General features: G+C 47.3%; 1 protein-coding gene across 1 annotated transcript; it reads left to right on the forward strand.

Moving 5' to 3' along the window:
- The first annotated feature begins 2,623 nt into the window (after window positions 1-2,623).
- On the forward strand, window positions 2,624-24,645 carry LOC125426668 (protein unc-79 homolog). The gene is made up of 9 exons (XM_048485259.1): window positions 2,624-2,724; window positions 8,237-8,314; window positions 10,393-10,482; window positions 11,897-12,072; window positions 12,382-12,568; window positions 15,565-15,759; window positions 17,949-18,026; window positions 20,679-20,720; window positions 21,336-24,645. Exons 2-9 carry the CDS (start codon window positions 8,294-8,296, stop codon window positions 21,534-21,536), a joined length of 990 nt encoding a protein of 329 aa, XP_048341216.1. The 5' UTR covers window positions 2,624-2,724; window positions 8,237-8,293; the 3' UTR covers window positions 21,537-24,645.
- The last annotated feature ends 971 nt before the right edge of the window (window positions 24,646-25,616 follow it).

Consider the following 25,616-nt stretch of genomic DNA (forward strand, 5'->3'; position numbering starts at 1 on the left):
CCCCCCCCCCCCCACCCCCCCCCCCCCCCACCCCCCCCCCCCCCCACCCCCCCCCCCCCCCACCCCCCCCCCCCCCCACCCCCCCCCCCCCCCACCCCCCCCCCCCCCCACCCCCCCCCCCCCCCACCCCCCCCCCCCCCCACCCCCCCCCCCCCCCACCCCCCCCCCCCCCCACCCCCCCCCCCCCCCACCCCCCCCCCCCCCCACCCCCCCCCCCCCCCACCCCCCCCCCCCCCCACCCCCCCCCCCCCCCACCCCCCCCCCCCCCCACCCCCCCCCCCCCCCACCCCCCCCCCCCCCCACCCCCCCCCCCCCCCACCCCCCCCCCCCCCCACCCCCCCCCCCCCCCACCCCCCCCCCCCCCCACCCCCCCCCCCCCCCACCCCCCCCCCCCCCCACCCCCCCCCCCCCCCACCCCCCCCCCCCCCCACCCCCCCCCCCCCCCACCCCCCCCCCCCCCCACCCCCCCCCCCCCCCACCCCCCCCCCCCCCCACCCCCCCCCCCCCCCACCCCCCCCCCCCCCCACCCCCCCCCCCCCCCACCCCCCCCCCCCCCCACCCCCCCCCCCCCCCACCCCCCCCCCCCCCCACCCCCCCCCCCCCCCACCCCCCCCCCCCCCCACCCCCCCCCCCCCCCACCCCCCCCCCCCCCCACCCCCCCCCCCCCCCACCCCCCCCCCCCCCCACCCCCCCCCCCCCCCACCCCCCCCCCCCCCCACCCCCCCCCCCCCCCACCCCCCCCCCCCCCCACCCCCCCCCCCCCCCACCCCCCCCCCCCCCCACCCCCCCCCCCCCCCACCCCCCCCCCCCCCCACCCCCCCCCCCCCCCACCCCCCCCCCCCCCCACCCCCCCCCCCCCCCACCCCCCCCCCCCCCCACCCCCCCCCCCCCCCACCCCCCCCCCCCCCCACCCCCCCCCCCCCCCACCCCCCCCCCCCCCCACCCCCCCCCCCCCCCACCCCCCCCCCCCCCCACCCCCCCCCCCCCCCACCCCCCCCCCCCCCCACCCCCCCCCCCCCCCACCCCCCCCCCCCCCCACCCCCCCCCCCCCCCACCCCCCCCCCCCCCCACCCCCCCCCCCCCCCACCCCCCCCCCCCCCCACCCCCCCCCCCCCCCACCCCCCCCCCCCCCCACCCCCCCCCCCCCCCACCCCCCCCCCCCCCCACCCCCCCCCCCCCCCACCCCCCCCCCCCCCCACCCCCCCCCCCCCCCACCCCCCCCCCCCCCCACCCCCCCCCCCCCCCACCCCCCCCCCCCCCCACCCCCCCCCCCCCCCACCCCCCCCCCCCCCCACCCCCCCCCCCCCCCACCCCCCCCCCCCCCCACCCCCCCCCCCCCCCACCCCCCCCCCCCCCCACCCCCCCCCCCCCCCACCCCCCCCCCCCCCCACCCCCCCCCCCCCCCACCCCCCCCCCCCCCCACCCCCCCCCCCCCCCACCCCCCCCCCCCCCCACCCCCCCCCCCCCCCACCCCCCCCCCCCCCCACCCCCCCCCCCCCCCACCCCCCCCCCCCCCCACCCCCCCCCCCCCCCACCCCCCCCCCCCCCCACCCCCCCCCCCCCCCACCCCCCCCCCCCCCCACCCCCCCCCCCCCCCACCCCCCCCCCCCCCCACCCCCCCCCCCCCCCACCCCCCCCCCCCCCCACCCCCCCCCCCCCCCACCCCCCCCCCCCCCCACCCCCCCCCCCCCCCACCCCCCCCCCCCCCCACCCCCCCCCCCCCCCACCCCCCCCCCCCCCCACCCCCCCCCCCCCCCACCCCCCCCCCCCCCCACCCCCCCCCCCCCCCACCCCCCCCCCCCCCCACCCCCCCCCCCCCCCACCCCCCCCCCCCCCCACCCCCCCCCCCCCCCACCCCCCCCCCCCCCCACCCCCCCCCCCCCCCACCCCCCCCCCCCCCCACCCCCCCCCCCCCCCACCCCCCCCCCCCCCCACCCCCCCCCCCCCCCACCCCCCCCCCCCCCCACCCCCCCCCCCCCCCACCCCCCCCCCCCCCCACCCCCCCCCCCCCCCACCCCCCCCCCCCCCCACCCCCCCCCCCCCCCACCCCCCCCCCCCCCCACCCCCCCCCCCCCCCACCCCCCCCCCCCCCCACCCCCCCCCCCCCCCACCCCCCCCCCCCCCCACCCCCCCCCCCCCCCACCCCCCCCCCCCCCCACCCCCCCCCCCCCCCACCCCCCCCCCCCCCCACCCCCCCCCCCCCCCACCCCCCCCCCCCCCCACCCCCCCCCCCCCCCACCCCCCCCCCCCCCCACCCCCCCCCCCCCCCACCCCCCCCCCCCCCCAGACAGGGGCTGATGGGAATTGTAGTCCACAACATCTGGAGTGCCAAAGGTTCGCCGCCACGGCTATATCCCATTGGGGAAAGGAGCTATGGAAATTGGATAGAAGCATAAACTATAAGGAGGGAACAAGTTTGCTGCTGAATGTGATTCCCCAGAGGGGTTTGATACATATTTGCTCTTTGAGGCACACATAGACCTCACAGGGTTCCCCCCGCCCCACACACAACCTGTCTTTTGGGTCAGTATGCTCAGTCAAATTGTTTTGTTGTCCAGGATCTGTTATCAGCAATGCTCCTCATAGTCACCGGGAACTTTATTGTTTTCCTTGTTTCAGGAAAGAGATAAGTTCTATTTATCCCGCAGCGTCATCTTAGAATTATTGCAAGCTCTGAAGTTGAAGTCGCCTTTGCCAGATACGAACTTGCTGCTGTTGGTCCAGGTAGAGAAAAGATTCTTTTCTTTTGATTTTTAAAAATGTTTCTCAGTGAATATTTTCAAGTGGGTTGACTTTTCTGTGTCAAAAAGCCCCCCTGAGCTAATCAAACATCTCCAGAGGGTATTTTAATTTAAAACATGGGATTCTTATATTTAAATTTGTACTGGCATAATAAATGCTCTGCCTGTCCATTTATTTTTCTCTGTCTCGTATTTTTGTTCAGCTTGGAATTATCATGGAGAACAACCAAATTAAGTTACAGCTGTGAAAATAAGATAATGCATGGAACCAAAGCTCTCTTCTGCTGGTACAAGGGCATGACCTTTTTCATAGAATACATATTGTTATTGCAGACTCCCCCTTCTCACTTAAGACTCCCCCATGTTAGCGCCATTTCTGAGGGTCTCCCCATCTTCTTGGAACCACATTTCAGGTTCTGCACTGTAATTCTTTAGGTCCAGTTCAGTAATATAGTGAAAGAATAATAATAATAATAGGTTTTTATATCCTGCTTTTCTCTACTTTAAGGAGTCTCAAGGTGGCTAACAATCACATTCCCTTCCTCTCCCCATAACAGGCACCTTGTGAGATCGGTGAAACTGAGAGAGTTCTGGGAAAACTGTGGCAGGCCCACGGTCATCCAGCAGACTTCATGTGAAGGAGTGGGAAATCAAACCCTGTACTTGTTAGGTCTCGAACCTTAAGCCAATAAACGGACTCTGTGTTGCTGATCAGCAGTGTTTATTGATAAGTGGCAGAGCACCAAAACTTGGCAAAGCTTGCCATCCCCTTTATTCCTTGCAGATCCCCCCTCCCAAATTCCCAAGAAATGGTGAAAACCAGTCTCCGGGGCTTCCTCTATAGATCATTTGTACATCAGCTCAGTTGCAATTCCTCTAATTCAGAAATGTATAGGATTGGGACTCACAGACTGTGCATGGAATCCCACAAGAAATTTCCATGGACTTTGCGATTCAGGTCTTTCCACTCCCCCCCTCCCCCAGACTCCCTGAAGAACTGGTGTTGTGAGTCATGGTTTGAACCAAATGCAGTGGGGCATAAGAAGCTGTGGTAAGGAGGGGCTGTTGGATGAAATCTCCCTTTCTTGACTGCACAGCTTGATCTACAGTGTTTCCTTCACCAGTGCAAAAGGGAGATGATTTCATTCACTTTCTCCTTCATGCTTCCCTTTCATTGTCTTTCTTTCCTTAACTTTCTTGAATCCTTCTTCCTTTGTTGTCCCCCTTCTTCTGCCAGGACTTCTATCCTTTGCTTGCTTTCCCACTGTCTCTCTTTGCTTTGCTGCTGCTACCTTTCCTTCCCTCATGTTTCTCATTCCTTCAATAGCTGGTTCATTCAGCCACCTGCCTGTTGCAGCCACTGACTCTTCTTCCTTCTCCTATTGTTTTCATTTTCTGTGCTTCTTCCCATCTCCTCCTTCCCCTTGCCTGCCTCCCTCCCTAAAAATGTTGGCCAACATCTCATGGCATCACATTATAAAACTTCCATTTTTCTCTCCATGACTTTTTGGATTGTTGTTATTGTTACAAAATTTGAGGTTCTTCTAGGTCTGTAGAGATATCCCCCTATCTCTATCTGGGCTTTTTGATCTGTAGAGAGGCCAGGTTCAGAATTAGATATATCTTGATTATGTAACTAACCCTCAGCGTTTTGTTTCGTCTCTATGAAACCTACTGCCAATCAATTTCATTGGCTGATTTAGAGTTCAGATTTTGTGAGAGTAAGAGAAGGCAACTCTCTGCTTTCAGCACAATACGGCGTACAGTGAGCAGACTTTTTGTGCATATTTGCTTCCCCTTCTGTTTGCAAACACTGAAAAACTTCAGTATATGCATTTGAGATAGTGTCATGATCCTTGTACTCTATCAAAGGGTGGCACAGAATTTTACTTGAAAGGGGTCTTATGAACAGATGCAACAGTTTTATATGGAATCAGATCATTAGTCCAAGTTAGCTCAGTGTTGTCTGCTCTGGCTGGCAGTGGCTGTCCACAGCCTCAAAGAGATAAGTTTTTCCTACGACCTGCTGCTTGGAATAATTCCAGGAACTGGACCACCATGATTTGCCAGTGAACCCCAGAATATAGCCCAGAATCCTATACAACATATCAAGCTTTTATGCAGATCAGTCAGTGTGAAAAAGATTAGCTAAAGCTAGAGTTTGAAAACATCTGGCATAGCAGCTCCCGCAAATGGATAGAATCTCTAGACTGTGGTCTTCTTCTTTTGACCATACATGTTTTGAGCCCTGAAAAATTCAAGCTCCTCCAAAACCGGAAAGGAAACAGCACAGTAGTTGTCACGCATTAGAGGCATTCACTTTTCAACATTACAGCCTGGCAGGAGCTATTCCCCACTGCAGAATGTCTGGGTTGGCAATCACTAGCACTTAGTCACTCTGAAATGACAAGGAACTGAAATGGAAGTGACCAGGACGGCCCAAGGCATAAGCCAACGCTCTGCAGACTTGCTCCGTGGGTCACGCACAATTCCATATGATCGACAGCTTCTTTTCCCTCTGATGTGCCTAGCACAGCATTCAGGCATGTGTTTCTGCGAGTTGCTGATTCTCAGAGAAGATGATTTCAATTACACAGGGTTTAAAAATCCCCTAAGTATGGGGGTGGGGGGGAAGAGTATTAGAGGGAGAAGTAGAGGAAAGAAAAATAGGTCCCAGGTGAAGAAAAGAGTTAATGTTTGCAAGTACAATTTAGTTCAGTCCCCATTAATTAAAAGGGAGGGTAGTAGTGTTGTTTCTTTAAAAAAAGGGTAGAGGAAATTGTTTAGGGAGTGTCAAAAACAAGAGACTGCAGACAATTATTATGGGTACTGCTATGCTTTGGAGGTGACCTGGACCCTGCTGTGCAGTTAGAGCTTCTGTGGAAAAAGGGAAGAATTTCCCAAGACTGATGTTTCCCACTTGCATGATTAGGAGGAAGGAACCAGATGAGATCTTTGTAATATTTCTGGGCCTGTAGATCAAGACTATCAGATTGAGGAATAGCTAAAAACGACTTCCACAACTAAAATAACTTGAAGAGCTGTCTAAAGCACAGGTGCCAAACTTGCGGCCCTCCAGATGTTATGGTTGCAGTTCCCATCAGCCCCTGCCAGCATGGTCAATTGGCCATGCTGGCAGGGAGTGATGGGATTTGTAGTCCATGAACATCTGGAGAGCCACAGGTTGCAGACTCCTGGTCTAGAGCAATGATTCCTGCGGTTTTTGAATGTGAGGACCCCTTTTTAACAACAAATAATTCCATGGACCCCCACCACCACCACATGAGGACTATCATACTGTTTGTATACAGTGATGGAGAAGATACATAACAACAGAAAAACTATTATGAATTCAGTAATGCTTTTAAATGAATTTGTGTTTTCTTAATCAGAACTGCATCAACATATATCTGGAAAATAGTAATGCATGTTATGTGCGAGACAAATGATTTATTTAGACTACAGAAGATATGTTTTCTTATTTATGGTACCAAACCATTTAACGAGATGGCTGGTGCTGTTCTGTAGCTTTCAGAGATGATTTGACACAGTATGAGAAAGCTTCATATGGCTCCTTAGTTTGGATTTACTGATGCAGTTACCTAGAATGACCCGCCTTTGCCAACATAGTTAGCAGTTAGTCCGCACTCATGGGAATTCCCTTGGTTGCCCAATGAGCTTTCAGTCCTTGATGAAAAAATTGGTGAATGATTATGTGTTTTGATTGTAACCTTGCTTTTCAGTGGAAGCCTGGATGTTTCCCTCGCCCATGGCTTAAGTGATGGGCCCTAGATTTCTTTATTCATTTTACTTGCAAGATTTATACTTGGCCTTTCTGCCCAGATCGGGGCCACTGGCACAACTAACTGATCAAAAGCATCTTACCAATAATAAAGCGCTAAGGGATGAAATGTGCGACGATGAACCCTCTACCAATAAGGGAGCAGGACTCATGAAGTGAGTCCTGCTCCCTTATTAGAGGAGGGTTCGTTGTCAGATATTCCACCCCACCCTGCAGCAGTGGCACCTTGCTCCAGGGCAACATGACCCTGTTGCCCTCCCCCCTCCTGCAGCGAGCCCTCCTGTCCTTCTCCTGTTCCCCCCCACCCTGGGGCAGCAGTGCCTTGGTGCCTCTGCTCCAGGGCAGCATGAGCCCTGTCGCCCCATCCCCAGCAAGCCCTCTCAGCAAGCCCTCCCCTACCTGCCTTCACCCCTAGCCCCATCTAGGGCTGCTCTATTTGTTACCCTACAGCAGGTTTTACTGCTAGTAAGTAATAAAAACATATCTTAAAAACCCATTAACACCAAACAAAACCCCATTAAAACAATTAAAACCCAAACTGAAATTCACACACAAAACATGAAAATGGCAATCAACACCTCAGGCAAGAAGAAAGGATCACAGAAAAAGCACCTGATGAAACAAAAATCTTCACAAATTGGAGGAAGAAGGGGAACCTTATCTCCAGATATATTCAGGTGCCTGGCACTGTAACTACTACACCCTGCTAGCATTGACAGAAGGAGGAATTTATGTCAGTAAAAAACCAACTATAGTGAAGGGTTGGATTAAGTGTGATGTAGACAGACAATGTTCATTCTCAAGCAATGTTCTGATATTTCTATGTAAGCCTCAAGTATGCTTGGAAGCTACAAGATACAAGAATGTAACCAAATCTAAGCAGGTCTTATCAGGGCTTGGATGGGAGATCTCCTTTGTCTGCCATTTTGAATTCTGTGACAAGATAGAAATGTAATCAAGGAAATGGTCATAGAATTGGAAGAGACCCCAAGGGCCATCAGGTCTAACCCCCTGCAATGCAGGAAACTGAGAGAGCTCTGGAAAGCTGAGAGAGCTCAGGAAAGCTGTGACTAGCCCAAGGTCACCCAGCTGGCGTGTGTGGGCATGCACAGGCTAATCTGAATTCCCCAGATAAGCCTCCACAACTGAAGCGGCAGAGCTGGGAATCAAACCCGGTTCCTCCAGATCAGAGTGCACCTGCTCTTAGCCACTACACCACTGCTGGGGTATAAATCCAAACTTCTCCTCCTTCTCCTCCTCCTCCTCCTCTCGACAACTTCGTCAAATAGGTTAGATTGACTGGCCATTGCTCACGCAAGGAGCTTCATAGCAGAGAAGGAATTTTAACCCTGGTTTCACCACTTTTTTGCTCTTTTCCTTACACCAGATTGGTTTTCAATGAAAGTGCTGTGATTGGCACAATGGTACCAGGATTTCTTGTTGTATTGCAAATCCTTCCGTGGTTTAAACTGGCAAATGCAGAAATGTGAACACACTTCCGTTTTTATATTATAAAGCGTTTTTCTTTTATCTTACTAATGAATTGGTCAGCAGAGATGACCATGGGCAATGCTTTTTGTTTATCATGCAAAGTAGCTACTTGTGTCCAGCAACATTGCCACCAATCTAATCAATTTCATTTTACCTCTCCCCTCCCCAACAAAATTGATTAATTTTTTAAATTTCTCATTAGTTTGTTTGTGCAGATACTGGAACAAAACTAGCTGAATCAACAATCTTGCCCAAACAGATGATTGCTTCTGTGCCCGGAGTAAGTATTAAGACAAATGTCACCCCTTTTTTGCCCTCTAAGAATACTTAGCATCTTAATATGGAAATCAAATGGTCAAAACCAAAGGAATAGTAGAAAGGTCAATCCTAGATCATTCTAAGGAAGGTACACCTATTCTGTACTGTCACTGGCTGTCAAAAATGGTCAGGATTCCCAAATTTCCCTGAAAAGCCATACCATTATTTTTTTCAGGTTTTTTTTTCAGAACTCTGAAAGAATTCAGCTCCATTGTAATCAATGGAGAATCTTTCTTGGGCTTGGGGGGCTGTTTTTTAAAGTAGAGGCACCACAGTTGCAGAATAGTGGCTGGTGATTCTCCTTAGAAGAGCCCCAATGTTTGATAAAGATTGGGTCTGGGGGTCCGATTGTATTGGTCCCCAAACTTCCTTCATACGGGAGCCAATATAATTGGATCCCCTGACCCAGTCTTTACTAAACTTGGGGGTTCCTGTAAGAAGAGTCACCAGCAGCTATCCTGAAAATTTCAAGTCTATACCTTAAAAACAGCCCCTGCCCCCAAAGCCCCAGAAAGATTCCCCATAGATTATAACAGAGAAGAAGGAAGGGGCAATTTAAACTTTAAAGCACTCTGTGCGAATGTGCTGAAGCAGGTTTTTTTCCCCTTTGAAGGGAGTTGTAGACAGTGATCCTGATAAAAGCTTATTTCTTCTGGTTTTTTGGGGATTTGCCAGCTACTGTTTAAAGGAGCCCCCTTTTTAAGTTCAGCATTGCCAAGTTCAGCACACCCTTGTTTAGAATGGAGGTTCTGTGAAAGCATCAGAAATCACAGACATTTAAAACCTATTTGATCATCGCCATGAGTTCCATTTTCCGGTTGAACTTGCCCTTTGAGTCAACTGGTGAGTCTGTGGTAAGGATTAAGAGGAGTAGCCCTTAATATAATCATTCTGTTGCAGAAAAAAAAATATAAACAGGAACTTTGTGGTACCTTAAACCCTAACAAGTTTTTATTCAAGCATAAATATTAGTGGCTGGAACCTGCTTCATAGGCTACAGAGTGGACTTGAGTCTCAAATGAAAGCTTTATGCCAGAATACAAATTTGTTAGGCTTTAAAGGACCAGAACCTGGTAGCTTTGGAAGAAATGATGATCGGGGGATTATCCCACTTGCAAAGCAGCATGTTTAGAAGTGTAAGAAGAAACAAAATCAAATGACGGACAGTACCCTCTGCCTCCAGATTGACCCATTGTTATTCAAGAAGCTGGTGCACAATACTCTTTTCATCATTCAGTCACTCAGTTTTGAAAGAAGCAGTGTGTGGAATCCCTTCCTTAAGTCACTTTGGAAGACAAAGGACATTCTGACAGGGCTCTCTATGACCTTGTTTTTTTACCGCTTGTTGTCCTGTCAAGTGTATTGACAGGCATAGCACCAGAGAAGACAGAAGGTGGTGTAGTTCACCTCCACGTAATGTTATATTAACATAGAGAAATGAGAAATACTTGGGTCAGCTGCTAAAGTTTGAGCAGCTGTTCTCCCCCCCCCCCCGCCACAAAATCCAGCAAATAGGGCACAGTTTGTTTCGTTGGATCCAAACGGTCCCATCAAAAAGGGTAACTTGTTATTAGGATGCTGAGTTGGCTGCCTTGAGTTGGATGGGGAGCCAAGTCTAAACATTTTGATACAGAATCAGCCAGAGACATTCTAATTTCTTATTTCTTAAAATTAAGGTAATTGATGGTTGCTCATTTCAGGTTAACAGAGCAAAAAACATTCCCACCCCATTTGCACTCAGTTGTATTTCTGCCTGTGCAAATCCACCACTGTAATTCATTTGAGAAGTGTAATGTGTCTGGTATTACTTAGTTGCAAAGTAATTCATCCTACACTGTCAAGAGCCTATCTTTTTTTCTACAACCTGTTTATTCTCCATTAGTCAAGAGCACCTTTTTGACTCCACTAGATGTGGACTTCAGGGGTGCCATACTTTCTCACAAGAGTCTGATCTTTGTCCCATGGTGTTGTAAGACTATCTTCTATGGGCTGCAATGGACTGTTGTGACCTGTGGAACTATTCTTTTTTCTATATTTTAGTGTGGGACAGCAGCAATGGAGTGTATGAGGCAGTATATTGGGGAAATGTTGGATTTTATTGCCGATATGCACACCTTGACTAAATTAAAGGTGAGTAATAGTGTCCAGGTACATCAGTTGTGTTTATTGTATGGGAACATTAAATGTGATGGTTATGTGCATTGTTGACTTCAAGTGAGCAATGGTATTCTGTCTATTTAAAGTATTTATATCCTACTTATTTGCTGAGAGGCAAGACAAGGCTGCTAATAAAGCAGTGTCAAAGTGCTAGGACAGAAAACATAATGGTCCATTAATAAGATTTTAACATACACAGACTTTTTTTAAAAAGTGAATGAACTCTCTTACGTATTGTCGAAAGCTTACACGGCCAGATTCAACTGGTTCTGGTGGGTTTTCCAGGCTGTGTGGCCGTGGTCTGGTGGATCTTGTTCCTAATGTTTCCCCTGCATACACCTCTGTAATACACCTCTGAAGATGCCAGCCACAGATGCAGGCGAAACGTTAGGAACAAGCTCCACCAGACCACGGCCACACAGCCCGGAAAACCCACCAGAACCAACAGTTTCCATCTTTCCTAACTTTTATAGGCTTACTCTGCTGTTGTCTTTATATTGTGAGCTGCCTTGAGTTCCACAAGGGGAAAAAAGTGGCTAACAAACATTTTGAATGGAAACTGTTGTTCAAAAACCCAAATAAACCCAGAGATTGATACAAGCTGAGTCAAAAGAAGTATCCTCAAAGCCCATTAAATGGGCCAAAGGCTAAAATTTAGTGAGTCTCAAGTGGTCATGAATTCCATTCATGTGCAATAACATTGCAGGACTTTTCATTTATTGTTGTGTAATTTGCAGCCTGCCCAGAAAATGATCCTGTACAGAGACACATTACTGCCTTTGTTGATCAGTAATGGCTTTCCCTGATTCTAAAATTTATTTCAGTCTTAGGATTGATTCTTAGTTCTGGAGACAATTTAAACATTCATTATTCTTTGCAAATGAGGAACATGTGCACTCATTTTCCTTTTGATTACTTGTTCTTTGCTGGAATATGTTCTCTGTGACTTTCTATTGCTTTGTTGTTGTTTTTTTAAATTGAAGACTTTTTTTGCATCTAGTGACCTGTGAGTAAAGTTCTGATCATGTAAGGGGTCTTTCATATCTTTCTTCTCCAGGAGCAGACTATTGTGTCCCCCAAATTCTGCCTGCAAGGTTTAGGAGATCTCTAAGAACAGCATAGGGCATTGGGGGAAACAGTGAGCATGGAGAAATAGCAAAAATTTTCTCCAAAGATAACCATTGGATCCTTTGGGTCAAATAATAATCTCAATTTTCATAATTTTTGTTCTGTTATTAATTAAATTTGTAAGACACCCTTCCCTATGTGGGCTCAGGGTGTTGCACAACATAAAAACATTTTGTTGAAATTGGATAATGTTTCAGTACTATTGTTTTTAAAAGGCACTATATGTTCCTTCAATACACTGAATGCTCTTGAACCCTAGAGTCACATGAAGACATGTTCCCAACCACTCCATGAAGACACTTTTGGTGGGCATCTGAAAGTTGGTTTAGCTCAAATTGCTGCAATGGAAATTTCGCGGGGCAACCACAGGGATAACAAGGCTGTAGTTCGCTACCTACCTTGGCTGTATCACCCTCCATCTGCAATGCAACAGGGGTAAGACATAGCTGGTCATAAATATTTTTATAAAAGTAAGAAAATTGAATATATCACCAAATGGTATGATTATGATGGAGAAGAGGAGTTGTGATATTCATCTCCACACAAGCAGTGTTCAAGGTGAATCCATAAAATGTCCACCAAACTATGCTCTAGATAGAGATTATGATAGAGACAGAGATTAGCCATTATGTTGCATAAGAATGCGCAGAACCTCTTTTTCCCCATTAAACTGCACAACTGTGGGTCTTTTGAAGGAGTGAGGACCTTACGCACAACTTAATTTCTATTATTCTTTTCCAACAGGCCCAAAGAATTCATTGAATGTGTAACGCATATCCGCTTGCTCTCCTGGCTTCTTTTGGGGTCATTGACTCACAATGTCATCTGTCCAAATTCCCCTTCGGTCTGTATGCCCATTCCGCTGGATGCCGGCTCTCATGTTGCTGATCATTTAATTGTGATCCTGATTGGGTTTCCAGAGCAATCCAAGGTATGACAGTTGTTTGTGATTATTCTGAATAAATGACATTCAGTTCAGCGTGCTGGACAGACCACAGGCTAACTGGCACGGTCTGTGGACTGACTTATCCCTCGTGTCCAATTTAAATTCCATAGAATTATAAAAGTTCTGTGTTTTTTTTAATTGAACCAATTTGAAATGTACTGATATATACAGTGGAACCTCGGTTTTCAGTGCCTTTGGTTTTCATCGGTTTCAGTTTTCATCGATTTTTTCAGTGAAAAATTTGTCTCGGTTTTCATTGATTTGCCTCAGTTTTCATCGATTTGCAGTAAGGTGCAGAAGTTTGTGGAGAAAAATCACCCAGACAAAGCTGTTGCAGGCCGTGTCTGCAACTTGTTTAATGACAATGTCTTGCCCCATTTCAGACAAATCTTAAAGAGGCGTCAGAAACAGACCTCTTGGGACAGCTTTCTGGTGCGACATTGGTCCACTGGCTCTGAAGCTGGTCCTAGTGTTATTGTGTGTTACTATTTTCAGCATTAAACACTATGCTTATTCACCCCAAAATGTGTTTTTGCTATGTTTTTTGGAGAGCCTAGAACCGATTAATTGGATTTACATTGATTCCTATGGAAAAGTTTGCCTCGGTTTTCATCGGTTTCAGTTTTCAGCGATTCTTTTCGGACGGATTACCAACGAAAACCGAGGTTCTACTGTATTTCAAAATGTGAATTTACTTGTATCATTTCTATCTGTCGCTTGTATATATGGTTTTTTACATTAAATTAAAAAGCAGCCCTCCCCCTAAAGAAATAAGATTTTTCTAAATATTTCGTACCTACTTCCAAAAGAACTGGTGTCCAGCAACAGTGATTCTAAGAACAGCTTACTGTTATTAAACCTGCTTTTTTACTGGGGAGTCATGGTGGTGGTGACTGAAGTCAGTTTATCCATCACTTGCATCTGTAGCCACCAGAGGCATAGCTAGGGAAAATGGAGCCCGGTGCAAAATCTTTGCACACCCCCCCCCCCCATGGGCAGCCGCTGTGATGCCAAAACTGCATCACTTTCAATGGTGTTTAAACTAGGGAGCCTAGATTCTCCTTTTAAATCCACTTTAAAGGGAGAATCTGGAGTCCCCAGTTAAAACAACATTGAAAGTGATGCTGTTTTGAGGTGGATTATTCCCCCACTCTGAAACAGCATCACTTTCAATGTTTAAACTGGGGACTTCAGATTCTCCCTTTAAATCCATGCTGAAGGGGGTGGATTTAAAAGGAGAATCTGGGGAAATTTGGGGGGTGACTGCTGTCAGGGGTGCAATTGTTAAGCAAGCAGCATCAAAATTTCAGGTTATCTTTAGGAGACTCTCCTGATGATACTACCCAGGTTTGGTGAAGTTTGGTTCAGGGGGTCCAAAGTTATGGACTTTGTAGTAGTGTAGTCCCCATCTCCTATTAGCTCCCATTGGAAACAATGGGGGATGGGGGCACACCCTTTGGGAGGCCATAAATTTGGAACCCCAGAACCAAACCTCACCAAACTTGGTTGGCATCATCAGGAGAGTCTCCCAAAACATCCTTGAAATTTCAGTGCTGCTAGCCTAAAAACTATGCCCCCTGTAGGCCACAAACTGAAAAAACACTAAAAATACAAAAAAAACCCTCACAAATGAACCTGAATTTTTTGCACTGCCCCCAGGTGTGCGCCCGGTGCAACATGCACCCCCCAGCCCCCTGGTAGCTTTGCCTATGTTAGCCACAGGGCAAGTGAGGGTTGCATCAGAGATCTTTCTATCAGGGCAGAAGAAGAAGGTTCTCAGCAGCTTTTGGTCTTCTGACCAGTGACTGAGGCCAGGGTGATTTTTAGTTTCCTTCAGTGCAATCCTAAAAATAATATCCTGAGAAAAAGCCACACATTGACCCGAATAAGGGTTTGGAGTGGACCTTCCACAGAATTAGCTTAGAGGCTGAAGATCCGCCCCCTCCCAGAAATAATCACCTGTATAATTATTCTAGTGTTTGGTAAATTTGGTACCAACATGGGCAAGAAACAGGTTTCAAATGAGACCTAGAATTGCTACCTCAGAACTCAGGTGCTAGCCGTGGTCTTTGAAATCTCTGACTAATGCAAGAGATGAAGCATCTCTGGCTTCACCCACCCATACTGTGCATACTCCTATTGTTCCCCTTTCTCACTGGCTGTACTGTACACAGGAATCAATACCTATGTCCATGGTGGCGAACCTTTGGCACTCCAGATGTTATGGACTACAATTCCCATCAGCCCCTTCAGCATGGCCAGTTGGCCAAGCTGGCAGAGGCTGATGGGAATTGTAATCCATAACATCTGGAGTGCCAAAGGTTTGCCACCACTGACCTCTGTCGACCTAGCTGTGATGACACTGCAGCATCCAACTTCCTCCCAGCGAGAAGGTCCAGCCATGGGACTGATGAGCTAGGATGCCCACCACAAATGACCATACTACAAAATGCGACACAAATTCTGCTTCTACAGACCTCTCTGACACAAATAATATCTTCCTTGTTCCCAGGAATTAGACACAGTTTAATATAGTAGTTTCTGGCCGCTTTATGGATTTCTGTGGGAACTTCTCAGACCCCAAACTACTGTCATGGGCTAAGAGGATTCTGCCAGTTGTTGAGAGAAGTTGCAGTAGTTCATTGATCAGAGCTATGCTGCCCTTCCACATTCCAAAGAACTCTGTGATTTTTCAGAGATATCAAATTCTGTATCCTTTTCATCTAATGTTAGCCTTTGAATGTAAACTAGGTATTTCAATATGAATGTGTTGACATGTCACTCACTGTAGGCCGACAGGAAAGCAAAGCTAAAAGGGATTCTTGACAGAATGGTATTTGATTAGTATTACTTTGACAGGTGTGCATGTAGTAGAATGGGGATTTTTTTGCCCTGTTACATTTTTGAGGGAGATTGTATACAAACCATCATGGCATTGTTTGAAAGGAGCCCCCTTTCCCATCTTCTTTCTCTTCCTTCAGACATCCGTCTTGCACATGTGTTCCCTCTTCCACGCCTTCATCTTTGCCCAGCTGTGGACTGTGTATTGCGAACAAGCTGCGGTGGCTCCGACGGTTCAAAATCAAAATGAATTCAGCTTCACAGCAATCCTTACAGCCCTGGAATTCTGGAGTCGAGTGACACCGAGCATCCTTCAGCTGATGGCACATAACAAGGTGGTGAGTCAGATGGAGTGATCAGATCTAGTGGCCAGTTTCAGCTCAGCCAAAAGCAAAGGGTTTATAATTTAAATGTTGCAATCACATTAGGGAGTTCGTTCAGGCAACCTGAAGTCACTGTCAAGGGTAGAGGCATTCAAAGTAAAAAAAATTATATTGGGGGAAGAGGAAGAAGAAGAGCTGTTTTTTATATCCTGCTTTTCTCTACCCGAGAACCAGCATGGTGTAGTGGTTAAGAGCAGTGGACTCTAACCTGGAGGATCAGGTTTGTTTCCCCACCCCTCCACATGAGCGGTGGAGTCTTATCTGGTGAACCAGATTTGTTTTCCCACTCCTGCATTCCTGCCTTGATCTTGTCACAGTTCTTTGTGGCGTAGGAGGTTAAGAGCTCGTGTATCTAATCTGGAGGAACTGGGTTTGATTCCCCGCTCTGCCGCCTGAGCTGTGGAGGCTTATCTGGAAAATTCAGATTAGCCTGTACACTCCCACACACGCCAGCTGGGTGACCTTGGGCTAGTCACAGCTTCTCGCAGCTCTCTCAGCTCACCTATCTCACAGGGTGTTTGTTGTGAGGGGGGAAGGGCAAGGAGATTGTAAGCCCCTTTGAGTCTCCTACAGGAGAGAAAGGGGGGATATAAATCCAAACTCCTCCTCCTCCTCCTCCTCCTCCTCCTCTTCTTCTTCTTCTTCTTCTTCTTCTTCTTCTTCTTCTTTTTCTTTTTCTTTTTCTTCTTCTTCTTCTTCGGAACTCGGTCAGCCCCACCTACCTCACAAGTGTCTATTGTGGAGAGAAGAAGGGAAAGAAATTTGTAAGCCACCTTGAGTCTCCTTACTGGAGAGAAAGGCAGGGTATAAATCCAGACTCTTCTTATTTTACCTTAAGAGGTCTCAAAACAGCTTGCAATTACAATCTCTAATGGTCTACTCTACTCTTTACCAAGTAAAGTAAATTACCTCCTAAGGAGCTAATTTTGTTAGGAATATGAGAAGGAATTTTGCTGTAATTTTTCTGTTTGTCTTGATTTACTTCTGTATTTACATATAAAGCTTAAAATGATGGTTTGGATCCTATGAGCACATTTTGTGAACCTTAGACAGCCTTTGCAGTGGTGACTGCTTCCTCTTCCTCTAAAATTTCCATGTAAGAAACTGCCTCTTGGAAATCACTGATGTTACACAAACACATTTTAGTGGAAGAGGAAGCACCCTGCACATTACCAGGGTGTACAGCATCAGGGTATATGGATAGTGTGGAGAAAATTCCACTTCAACCTGAGAAAATTCTGGAGATTTGGGGGCATTGCCTGGTTACGGTGGAGTATGGGAGGGGAGTGAACCTCGGGGGGGGGGGGGGATGACCAGTGGTGGGATTCAGCAGGTTTGCACCACTTTGGCAGAACCGATTATTAAAATGGTGCTTGTAAACAACCAGTTGTTAAATTATTTAAATCCCACCATTGGAACCGGTTGTTAAATTATTTGAATCCCACCACTGGATATGACTCCATACAGTATACCATCTAAAGCTGCTGTTTTCTCCAAGAGAACTGGCATCTGTCATCTGGAGATCATTTGTAATTCTGGAAGAACTCCAGACTCACCTGGAAGGTAGCAACCCTATGCACTGAACATTTAGAGGACCCAAGCCAATATTTACAATATCAAAAATAGCTTCTGCAAGACATATTTCATGTTTAAGAAGGGAAATGAATGCAATATATATTCGTGGCTCACTTAGGGTTGCCAGCGTCCAGGTGGGAGCTGTGGATCCACCAGAATTACAGTTCATCTCCAGACTACAGAGATCAGTTTCCCTGGAGAAAATGGATGCTTTGAAAGGTGGACTTCATGGCATTGTATCCACTGAGGTCTCTGTCCTCCCCAGGTTACATCCTCAAATTTCCAGAAGTTTTCAAATCTAGACCTAAGCTCACTGATGATTAAGAACAGTGAATCATTTCAGTTGGGTAAGGAATAAATATGATTTTGAAGCATGTCAGTTTTCAGAGACAATCCAGCAAATTTAAGAAGAAAATCCCAGCTCCATAATGAATGGCAACTGGTCACGTCTAGGATGGGATGTCAAAGGCATACATGCAACATGGATGCATAGTTGTTGTGCAAGTTTTCATGATGTGTTGCACAAGGCCTTTATTTTATCTTGACATACCTTTTTTGCCCCTCAGATGGTAGAGATGGTGTGTCTCCATGTGATCAGCTTAATGGAGGCATTACAGGAATGCAATTCCACCATTTTTGTCAAGGTAAGTCTTTGGTCTATTATGCAGGGAATGCTTATCTCAGGGCTCTTCCCTGCACAGTGTGCTTACAGTGGGCTCTCCTTCTGTTTCTCTGTTTACATGCGAGGAGGTACTTCCTCCTGGGTGCACAGTTTTTCTGCAGAGAGTTCTCCTGACCTGGTTCTCTTAACTCCACCTATCAACAATTCTTAAAGGCACAGTTCTTAAAGGCACTTATTCTTTACAGATCTCATTACATATCATAAAGTGAAGATTGCTGGCTTAGTAGTAAAGATTGATGGCTTATTCTTTAAATTGCACTTTTATTGATATTACTGTTCCAAAAATAATCCCCTTCCAAATGAAAAAGCAAAGCAATTCTTTGGATCACATGCTGCTAAAGAAAGGGACCATGCCTAGAGCCAATATTCTCTCTCTCTCCTCCTGGCTGTTGCTGCTGCCACAGAAGCACAGAGAGGCTTGTTATTTCCAAGCACTCTGTTATTATTATGCTGTTATCTTAATATATCGATAGAATGCAGAGGTTAGTGTTCTTTGGCTCAACCAATGTGAGTAAGCAACATGGAAGGATGGTGAGGAGGAATGTATGGATGGTAGTGGGAGAGAATGGGAAGGCTTCCTGTGGGCAGAGGGAAGATTTCCAGGGCAAAGCTGTGCTCACTGGCAAATTTACCTGCTCTGGTGGCTAAGCAAAATTGAAATTGTGCTAAAAGTGATCTTGCTTGCCGCAGAGAGAATGGAAAGTGAAAGGAAGGCTTGAATGAATATGTTTATACAAGAAACTTGCTGCAACAGAATAGAAGTTCAAATCTACATCATCCAGACTGCTGTAGGATACTTTGACCACAGTGCCATGCTGGCTCTCAATCTTACAATGAGAATCCATTGCAAAACAATGGCTAAGGCCTAAAAAGCTGTGCCAACTTTTGGTCTCATGAGATTTCTGCTCGGCTTCCTGAAATATAGCTTCTGGAGGTGGCGGGCCACGGCGCCGATGTGGTACCACCTTGCTGCTCCTCAAGAGGCTTCCTGGAGGCATGGGGAAGCTCACAAAGTACAACAGTCTCCATGCCACTGAGAAGCCTTGATGATCTGCAATGGATTAAGCCAGCCAAAAAGGTTCGCTGAAGTCCAAACTGTGGCCTGCCAGTATAACACCAGCAAAGGTCAGGAACCCCTGGCCCCACCCCTGGCCCACCTGCTAAACAGAGGTGTGTGTGTGTGTGGGGGGGTGCTGGGATGCTGGTGCCGCATCCAGCACCACATTCCAGCACCAGGGGGAGCAGTGTAGGCTCACACCTGTGAGACCACTCCTCTGCTGGGGTAAACTCCCAGAAATGGATTACCCCCACCCCACCCCTTTGGATGGGGCTCTTAGACAGGTCGATTCTCCAAAATGACATTCAGTAACTGCAGTGAGCACTGTGGCTCTTTTGAGTTCTGGTGCTGTCTGTTACACCTTTATCCCTACTTTCCCTCATTTTATCCTAACAGCTTTGTGAGTTTGGTTGGCCTGAGAGAGGGAGGACCAAAAGAGACAGACAGATAGCACTTCCCAGTTTTATGATCACGTGGTTATTTCAATTCTTCAATTGCAAGTCTGACTCTGTACCCATTACACCACATTTGATCTCTGAAGGCAATAGGATCTGAATTTTACCAGGTCTGAAGTTAGCTCAGGAAATTAAAAGGTACTTATAATTGGATGCAGCTGGAAAGCTTTGGGCTTAGCTTGTATGTCCCTTAGCTGCAACCCTTTCCAAAAAGGATGTTTAGAGCAAAGGGAAAATAAGAGGCCTTTAGTTCATTCCAGTATTATTCTCTTTAAGAGGTTCTTATGTTACATAAAAACAAAATATTAATGTTTGTCATATTTTGATGATGAAAATGTTATTGCAGTGGTACAGGGGAAATTACACAGGAAGAAAGTTCAGCCAACAAGGCAAGAGAAAACAAGTCATTTGAACACATTTTCAATAAGGCCTTAGACAAACAACATTTGGCCCAAGTTACTTCCCGCTCTAGATGAAGACACAAACAAGATCCACTCCTCAGTGTGCAGAGCTGAGATGGCAGGACTGCAAGGGTTTATTGGGACCAAGATGTCTTGGGGTCCCTGTCAGGCATCATAGTGTTAAATCAGAAGTATAGGAAACGTAGCCCCCAATCTTACTGGAAATGTAAGAGAGGCTATACTCTCTAGGTCCCTCTAGCTCAGAGGTCTGCAACCTGTGGCTCTCCAGATGTTCATGGACTGCAATTCCCATCAGCCCCATGCTGGCAGGGGCTGATGGAATTTGTAGTCCATGAACATCTGGAGAGCTGCAGGTTGCAGACCCCTGCTCTAGCTTTAATATTGTTTATTAACACCATCTCTCCTCTGCTGTTTCTCTCATTATTTCTATTGTTCCTCTCCAGAATCTCTGGCAGAGAGTAGTCTTTGTCAACATCTGCAGCCTAAGATCTTTTAACTGGAGATGCCGGGAATTGAACCTGTGATCTTCTACATGTACTGTACCACTGAACTATGGTCTTTTATTCTTTAAACTGAGAAAATTAAACTAAGAAAAATAGGTATTAGTTATAAGAAGCCTGAAACTGTAACAGATGTATGATGGTCCTTGTACTGTGACTAATTTAGTGTCTCTCCTACAGTTGATTCCGATGTGGCTACCAATGATTCAGTCAAATCTAAAAGTAAGTGATCCCTTCCATCTGTACGTCTCCCGAGCATATCACCAGGTGAAACTGATTGGCCTTTATTAATCATCCTGGATGAGACCTATAGGAAGAATGACGTACACTGGATTTTGTGACCAAATCCATTTCAAAAATTCCACATTTGTCTCAAAATCCACCCTGGTGGAATATGTCAGTGTCTCATAAGTTGGCGTGTAGAAGAGGGAATTTCAGTAGGTTTCCAACATTTTAGCATTTGGTCATACAAGATATCATGGACTTGATTCATCCATGTACTCTCATCGTTTGATAGGCAATTGGCTTTTGAATATGGGAACAGATTCCATTGAAAAGCAGAGTGAGTAAGCTGAAATACAGTAAAATGAAAACTGAGGTCTCATATCTGTGATGGCCTATTTTCACGTGCAAATCATCATTTGACATTGCAGTAATCAAGTGGTGACACATTCATGTGGATGAACCCGTCTTTAAGAGGAGCCTTCAAATGGGGATGTTTTTGCTTGGGGGGGGGGGGACCTCCCAACTTGTTACTTCCGGCTGTGGTTAATGGCTGGGATTTTGTATAGGTGTTGAAGAAAGTATTGACCCAGAATCCTTTGTCTGTTTTAACAGCATTTATCGGCGGGACTCCAGCTTCGCCTGCAAGCTATTCAGAACAATGTGAACCACCATAGCCTTAGAATGTTACAGGGGTCCGGCCAGATGAGCACGATCACCGCTGTCCTCCGCAAGTGGCTGCAGTGTACCCAGTTCAAAATGGCTCAAGTGGAAATCCAGTCATCCGAAGCAGCGTCTCAGTTCTATCCTTTATGAATGGTGCCGATTATGCCGGAATCTTCAGTTTAGTCTAGCAATAACAGGGCTCAAGCTAAAAGAGAAAACGCCATTTTGTAAAAACAAAAATTATATAAGTACTGTAGCTACACTTTTTAGTCTCCTAGATATACAGAAAGAAGCGAGCTGGTTAGTGGTCTGACTGTGCCCAGTACCCATAACCACAAGTCAACCTTTGCTCAGGTGAACAATGTCCCGTAAAATTTAGGGGACCTGATCTCTGAAAATGAGGATTTGTTAAGTCTGATGTATGTATACCGAGATGTAGAAATATATTCATCTCTGTATTTTTTTAAACTACTCCCCCTGGTTTTTTTTCAAAAGAAAATTTCAAACATGTCTGTAGTCGAAGATACTAATGAAAGTCTTGTGTTGCTATTTTTAATTACCTACAAAACAAGCAGGGTTTTTAAGATCCTATCTAATGCCTTTTGTTGTCTTAAAGCTCATACTTGGCAATGCAATAGAACTTGTCACTATGAAACAGTGATTGTGTAATGAGGCTTTTGGCAGTTTTTCTTTCCAGATGCTAGTGATGACTTGCAAGCGTGGCCAGTGCGAAGGGGTGGGCTATCCAGCCTTGGTCCTACAGTCAATGATGCCAGGAGAGAGATGTGTGTTTAACTCTTAGATGGAAGACTTGGGTAGCCATGTTGGTCCATAACCAAATCCAAGAACAAAAGCCATGTGATATCTTTTATTAAGATCAAGCTGAAAAACACAACATTGTGTGTAAATTGGCTGGTGTGGGTTTTCTGGTGCTGCGCGGGCATGATCTGAGAGTTTTTGCCGCTAGCCTTTTGCTTGCATCTATGGCCAGCATCTTCAGAGGCATAACCCACAACATCCAGTTGATTCCAGTAATGAAAGCCTTCAACAATACATTGTGCGTATCTCTCAAGTTCTCCAGAACCCTTCGTCAGGCTGCATGTTTTTTTAAAAAATGGGGGCTCTTTCAGACCTAGATCTTAAGGCTTCTGGTTGTATGCTAGATGGAATGCTCTGTTGGCCATGGTCTTTTACTAAATAAAGGAAGCCAGGTTGGGTTAATATTACTTAATTGTGCCTTCTGATGTTCTTTTTCTCCAGCCAAAAAGTCCCTCTCTTTGTTCACTAAGACAAAGTAGACAAAGTCACAGGTAACAACATCAGTGGCTTGTTGTTTTTTTAAATCCACCCTGGTGAACTTGAAGACTTGAATGCTGTGTTGTGTTATTTAAGTTGGTCCTAATAAAAGGTATAATTTGCTTAGATTTATTTAGAAAATGTATATATACTGCCTCTCTAGAGACCTGCATGAAGTGGCTTATTTATATATTTAGAAGAGGTATAGGTATTACATGGCTTTTGCCTCTCCAGGTTAAACATTTATCTCCCTTTAACTTCCTGGCAGATCTGGCTTCTATGGTAATCTTAGTTGGACACCTACTGAGGCCCACAGCTTGACAGAGGGCCTACCTCCAACTGAAAAGTCTGGGTTAATAGTCCAATGGGAATAGTTTCTGAAGGCTATGGTGGAAGCAGAGACCAAGAGAACTGTGTCCCGTTGCCACCTCCTCCAAGTACTTCTCCCAAAATGGCCCAAAGGTGCTTGTAATGCTGCAGTGTCTCCATCTTGCTCCTTTTACACCTGCTGCTGTTGATGGTACTGAAAGGAGGATGAGAGAGAAGTAACACTCTCTTTCCTTCCAGTGTAGCTACAACTGGGGGCAAGGAAAGGAGCTGTGACTAAGGGTGGCTGCAAATCAGCAAGGGAATAGGACCAATATTGCAAAGGGAGGCAGACACGAGTGGGAAAGAAAAATGGGAGATACAAAGGAGGACACCCTGTGCCCACCCAACATCGCATGTGAGCCGGTGCCTCTCAGCAGATTCCTTGTGGGATGTGATGTGGGAAGAGGCAGTAGAACGATTGGACTTCTGTGGTCTTGTAGGAAACCAGAGATGCCTGGGCCTAGCTGTGCTTACAGGAAGCATTCTTACAAAGTGCACTTAGAAACTGAGTAGTTTAAACTTGTGTCACTTCACTTGTCTTTTGGGTTTAAAGAACTGTTGAGTCAAGTATCTTAACTTTGTTTTGCAGCCTCTTTTCCTGCAATCCTCAAGCTACTTATAAGTTAGGTGTGACAATGATATCTACGTGAATTCATGCAAGTGTCCATTCTCTGGTGTGAACGCATCACGCATGCTGTGGACTCCTATTTTGGAGTGCATGCACAAGGGGGACTAAAGAACCTCTCCTTTCCCACCTCACTAAGCTGCACTCTGTTGTTTGAGGCAACAGTCCCACTTCCACCTTCCACTGTTCCAGCCAACGTGGGAAGTCATATGCATGATTGATGTACTTTCTACATCTTTCTCCAACAAGCTTTGCTGTTGTTTGAGAAGCAAGTATGAGAAATAGAGCACAGTGAGGTCAGGTGACCAAGGGAGGATCTTTAGCCCCGCCCATACCATGTGCTCCCTTTTGTGTAAAAGAATAGATACCTCCCCCCGCCCCCAGTTTTACATGGCAGTTGATGCATACCTTAATGAATACATATTCTCCCCATCACATCTAGTTTGGCCCTTGGTATTCCTATGTATAATATTTGTATAGAATTCTATATTTTATTCATTCTTATATGCTGTAAGATTTAAATTGTCCCATTGCTGATGTCTCCAGGGAGAATACGAACATAGAGCTTTTCCTGGGGCTCGGTGGGATTGTAGATTTGCATATAGTACATAGAAGTTATAGAAATGCTGCATAGTACACTATATGAAATATTTTTAAAAAGTAAACTTTAATAGCATTGAGAAGAGCCGATCCACCAAGATGTATAGAAAAAAACATACCTCCCGTTGCTTTGCAATGGGCTTGGGATCAGGGTCTAAGAACAGCAGAACTGTTCCTGTAATTAAAACTTAACTTTTTTCTGCATATACAACTGAGATGCACTTGCATTTGTTGCTGTGATCTGCTGAATCAAAGAATTAATCAATATTTCATCTTTTTATTAAGATGCTATAAAACACATAACTCTTAATGCCACTGTTAATAATGTTTATGAATATTTTTCCTTCCAATAAACTCACTAGCATACGATGTGGGATTTGCTACTGTCATATGTGTGTGTGTGCTGTTAAGGCACAACTGACTCATGGTTTTTAAGGCAAGATGTTCAGAAGTGATTTGCTATTGCCTGCCTCTGCATCTGCCAAAAGAGTTATGTGAGAACTATGACTGGTCCAAGGTCACCCAGAGACTTTAGGTGGAGGAGTGGGGAAATGAACCTGGTTCTCCAGATTAGAGTGTCCCTCTCTTAACCACTATGCCATGGTGGCTTTCAACTGTCATTACTTCTAGACGTACCCCCAAACACATCTGAGATTGCTTGTATCACTGACGACAATATATAGCAGTGTTTCCCAACTTTTTCGACATCACGGTACCCTTGACCTTACTCTTCATATCTCATGGTACCCCTGCGATCCCCCACCTTCCTCTCTCAGTGCCCCTACTTGCCACTCCCCCTTCCCCTCCCAGGGTGAAGAGAAGCACGGGGGTGTGTGTGTGTTGGAATTGGCTGCTGACCTTGGGGCAGGCCCTGCCTCCTGGGCCATCTCCATGTCCTTCCTGGCACCAGCAGGAGACACCACAAAAGTGAGGGGGGCCAGTAGCATTGCTGCGGTACCCCTGGGACATGCTCACGGCACCCCAGGGTACCACAGAACCCTGGTTGGGAATCGCTGATATATAGTTAAAAACGTTCCTTAGGAAGGGACTCACAGGGAGTAGTAGACTTTGCCCCATTATCACCTTGCACAGGCATTATGGGGTGGGTTAGATGTAGTTGGGGGCAAGGATGGGCAGGACCGAGGGAGACATATTTCGCTAAGTTATAAACACAGCAATTAAGACAGAAAGGCCCATTAAGATACATAGTGCAGGTGTGACGTTGGCACCAGGCCTGACAAAGGGCACCTATTAGCATATTCCTTAATTCATATTTTTCCCTTGGTGGGATTTGTGAATTGAGGGGGGGAAATATGAATTAAGTAATTTGACAACTTGTA

Source organism: Sphaerodactylus townsendi, linkage group LG02, assembly GCF_021028975.2.
Source record: "Sphaerodactylus townsendi isolate TG3544 linkage group LG02, MPM_Stown_v2.3, whole genome shotgun sequence".
NCBI classification, from domain to species: Eukaryota; Metazoa; Chordata; class Lepidosauria; order Squamata; family Sphaerodactylidae; genus Sphaerodactylus; species Sphaerodactylus townsendi.

Bases quoted from the DNA above. Each gene is read 5' to 3' on its own strand.
- LOC125426668 (XM_048485259.1), top strand. From the start codon at position 8,294: ATGATTGCTTCTGTGCCCGGA. The intron at 18,027-20,678 runs GTAAGTCTTTGG...TCTCTCCTACAG, and splicing joins ATTCCACCATTTTTGTCAAG to TTGATTCCGATGTGGCTACC. The intron at 20,721-21,335 runs GTAAGTGATCCC...CTGTTTTAACAG, and splicing joins TGATTCAGTCAAATCTAAAA to CATTTATCGGCGGGACTCCA.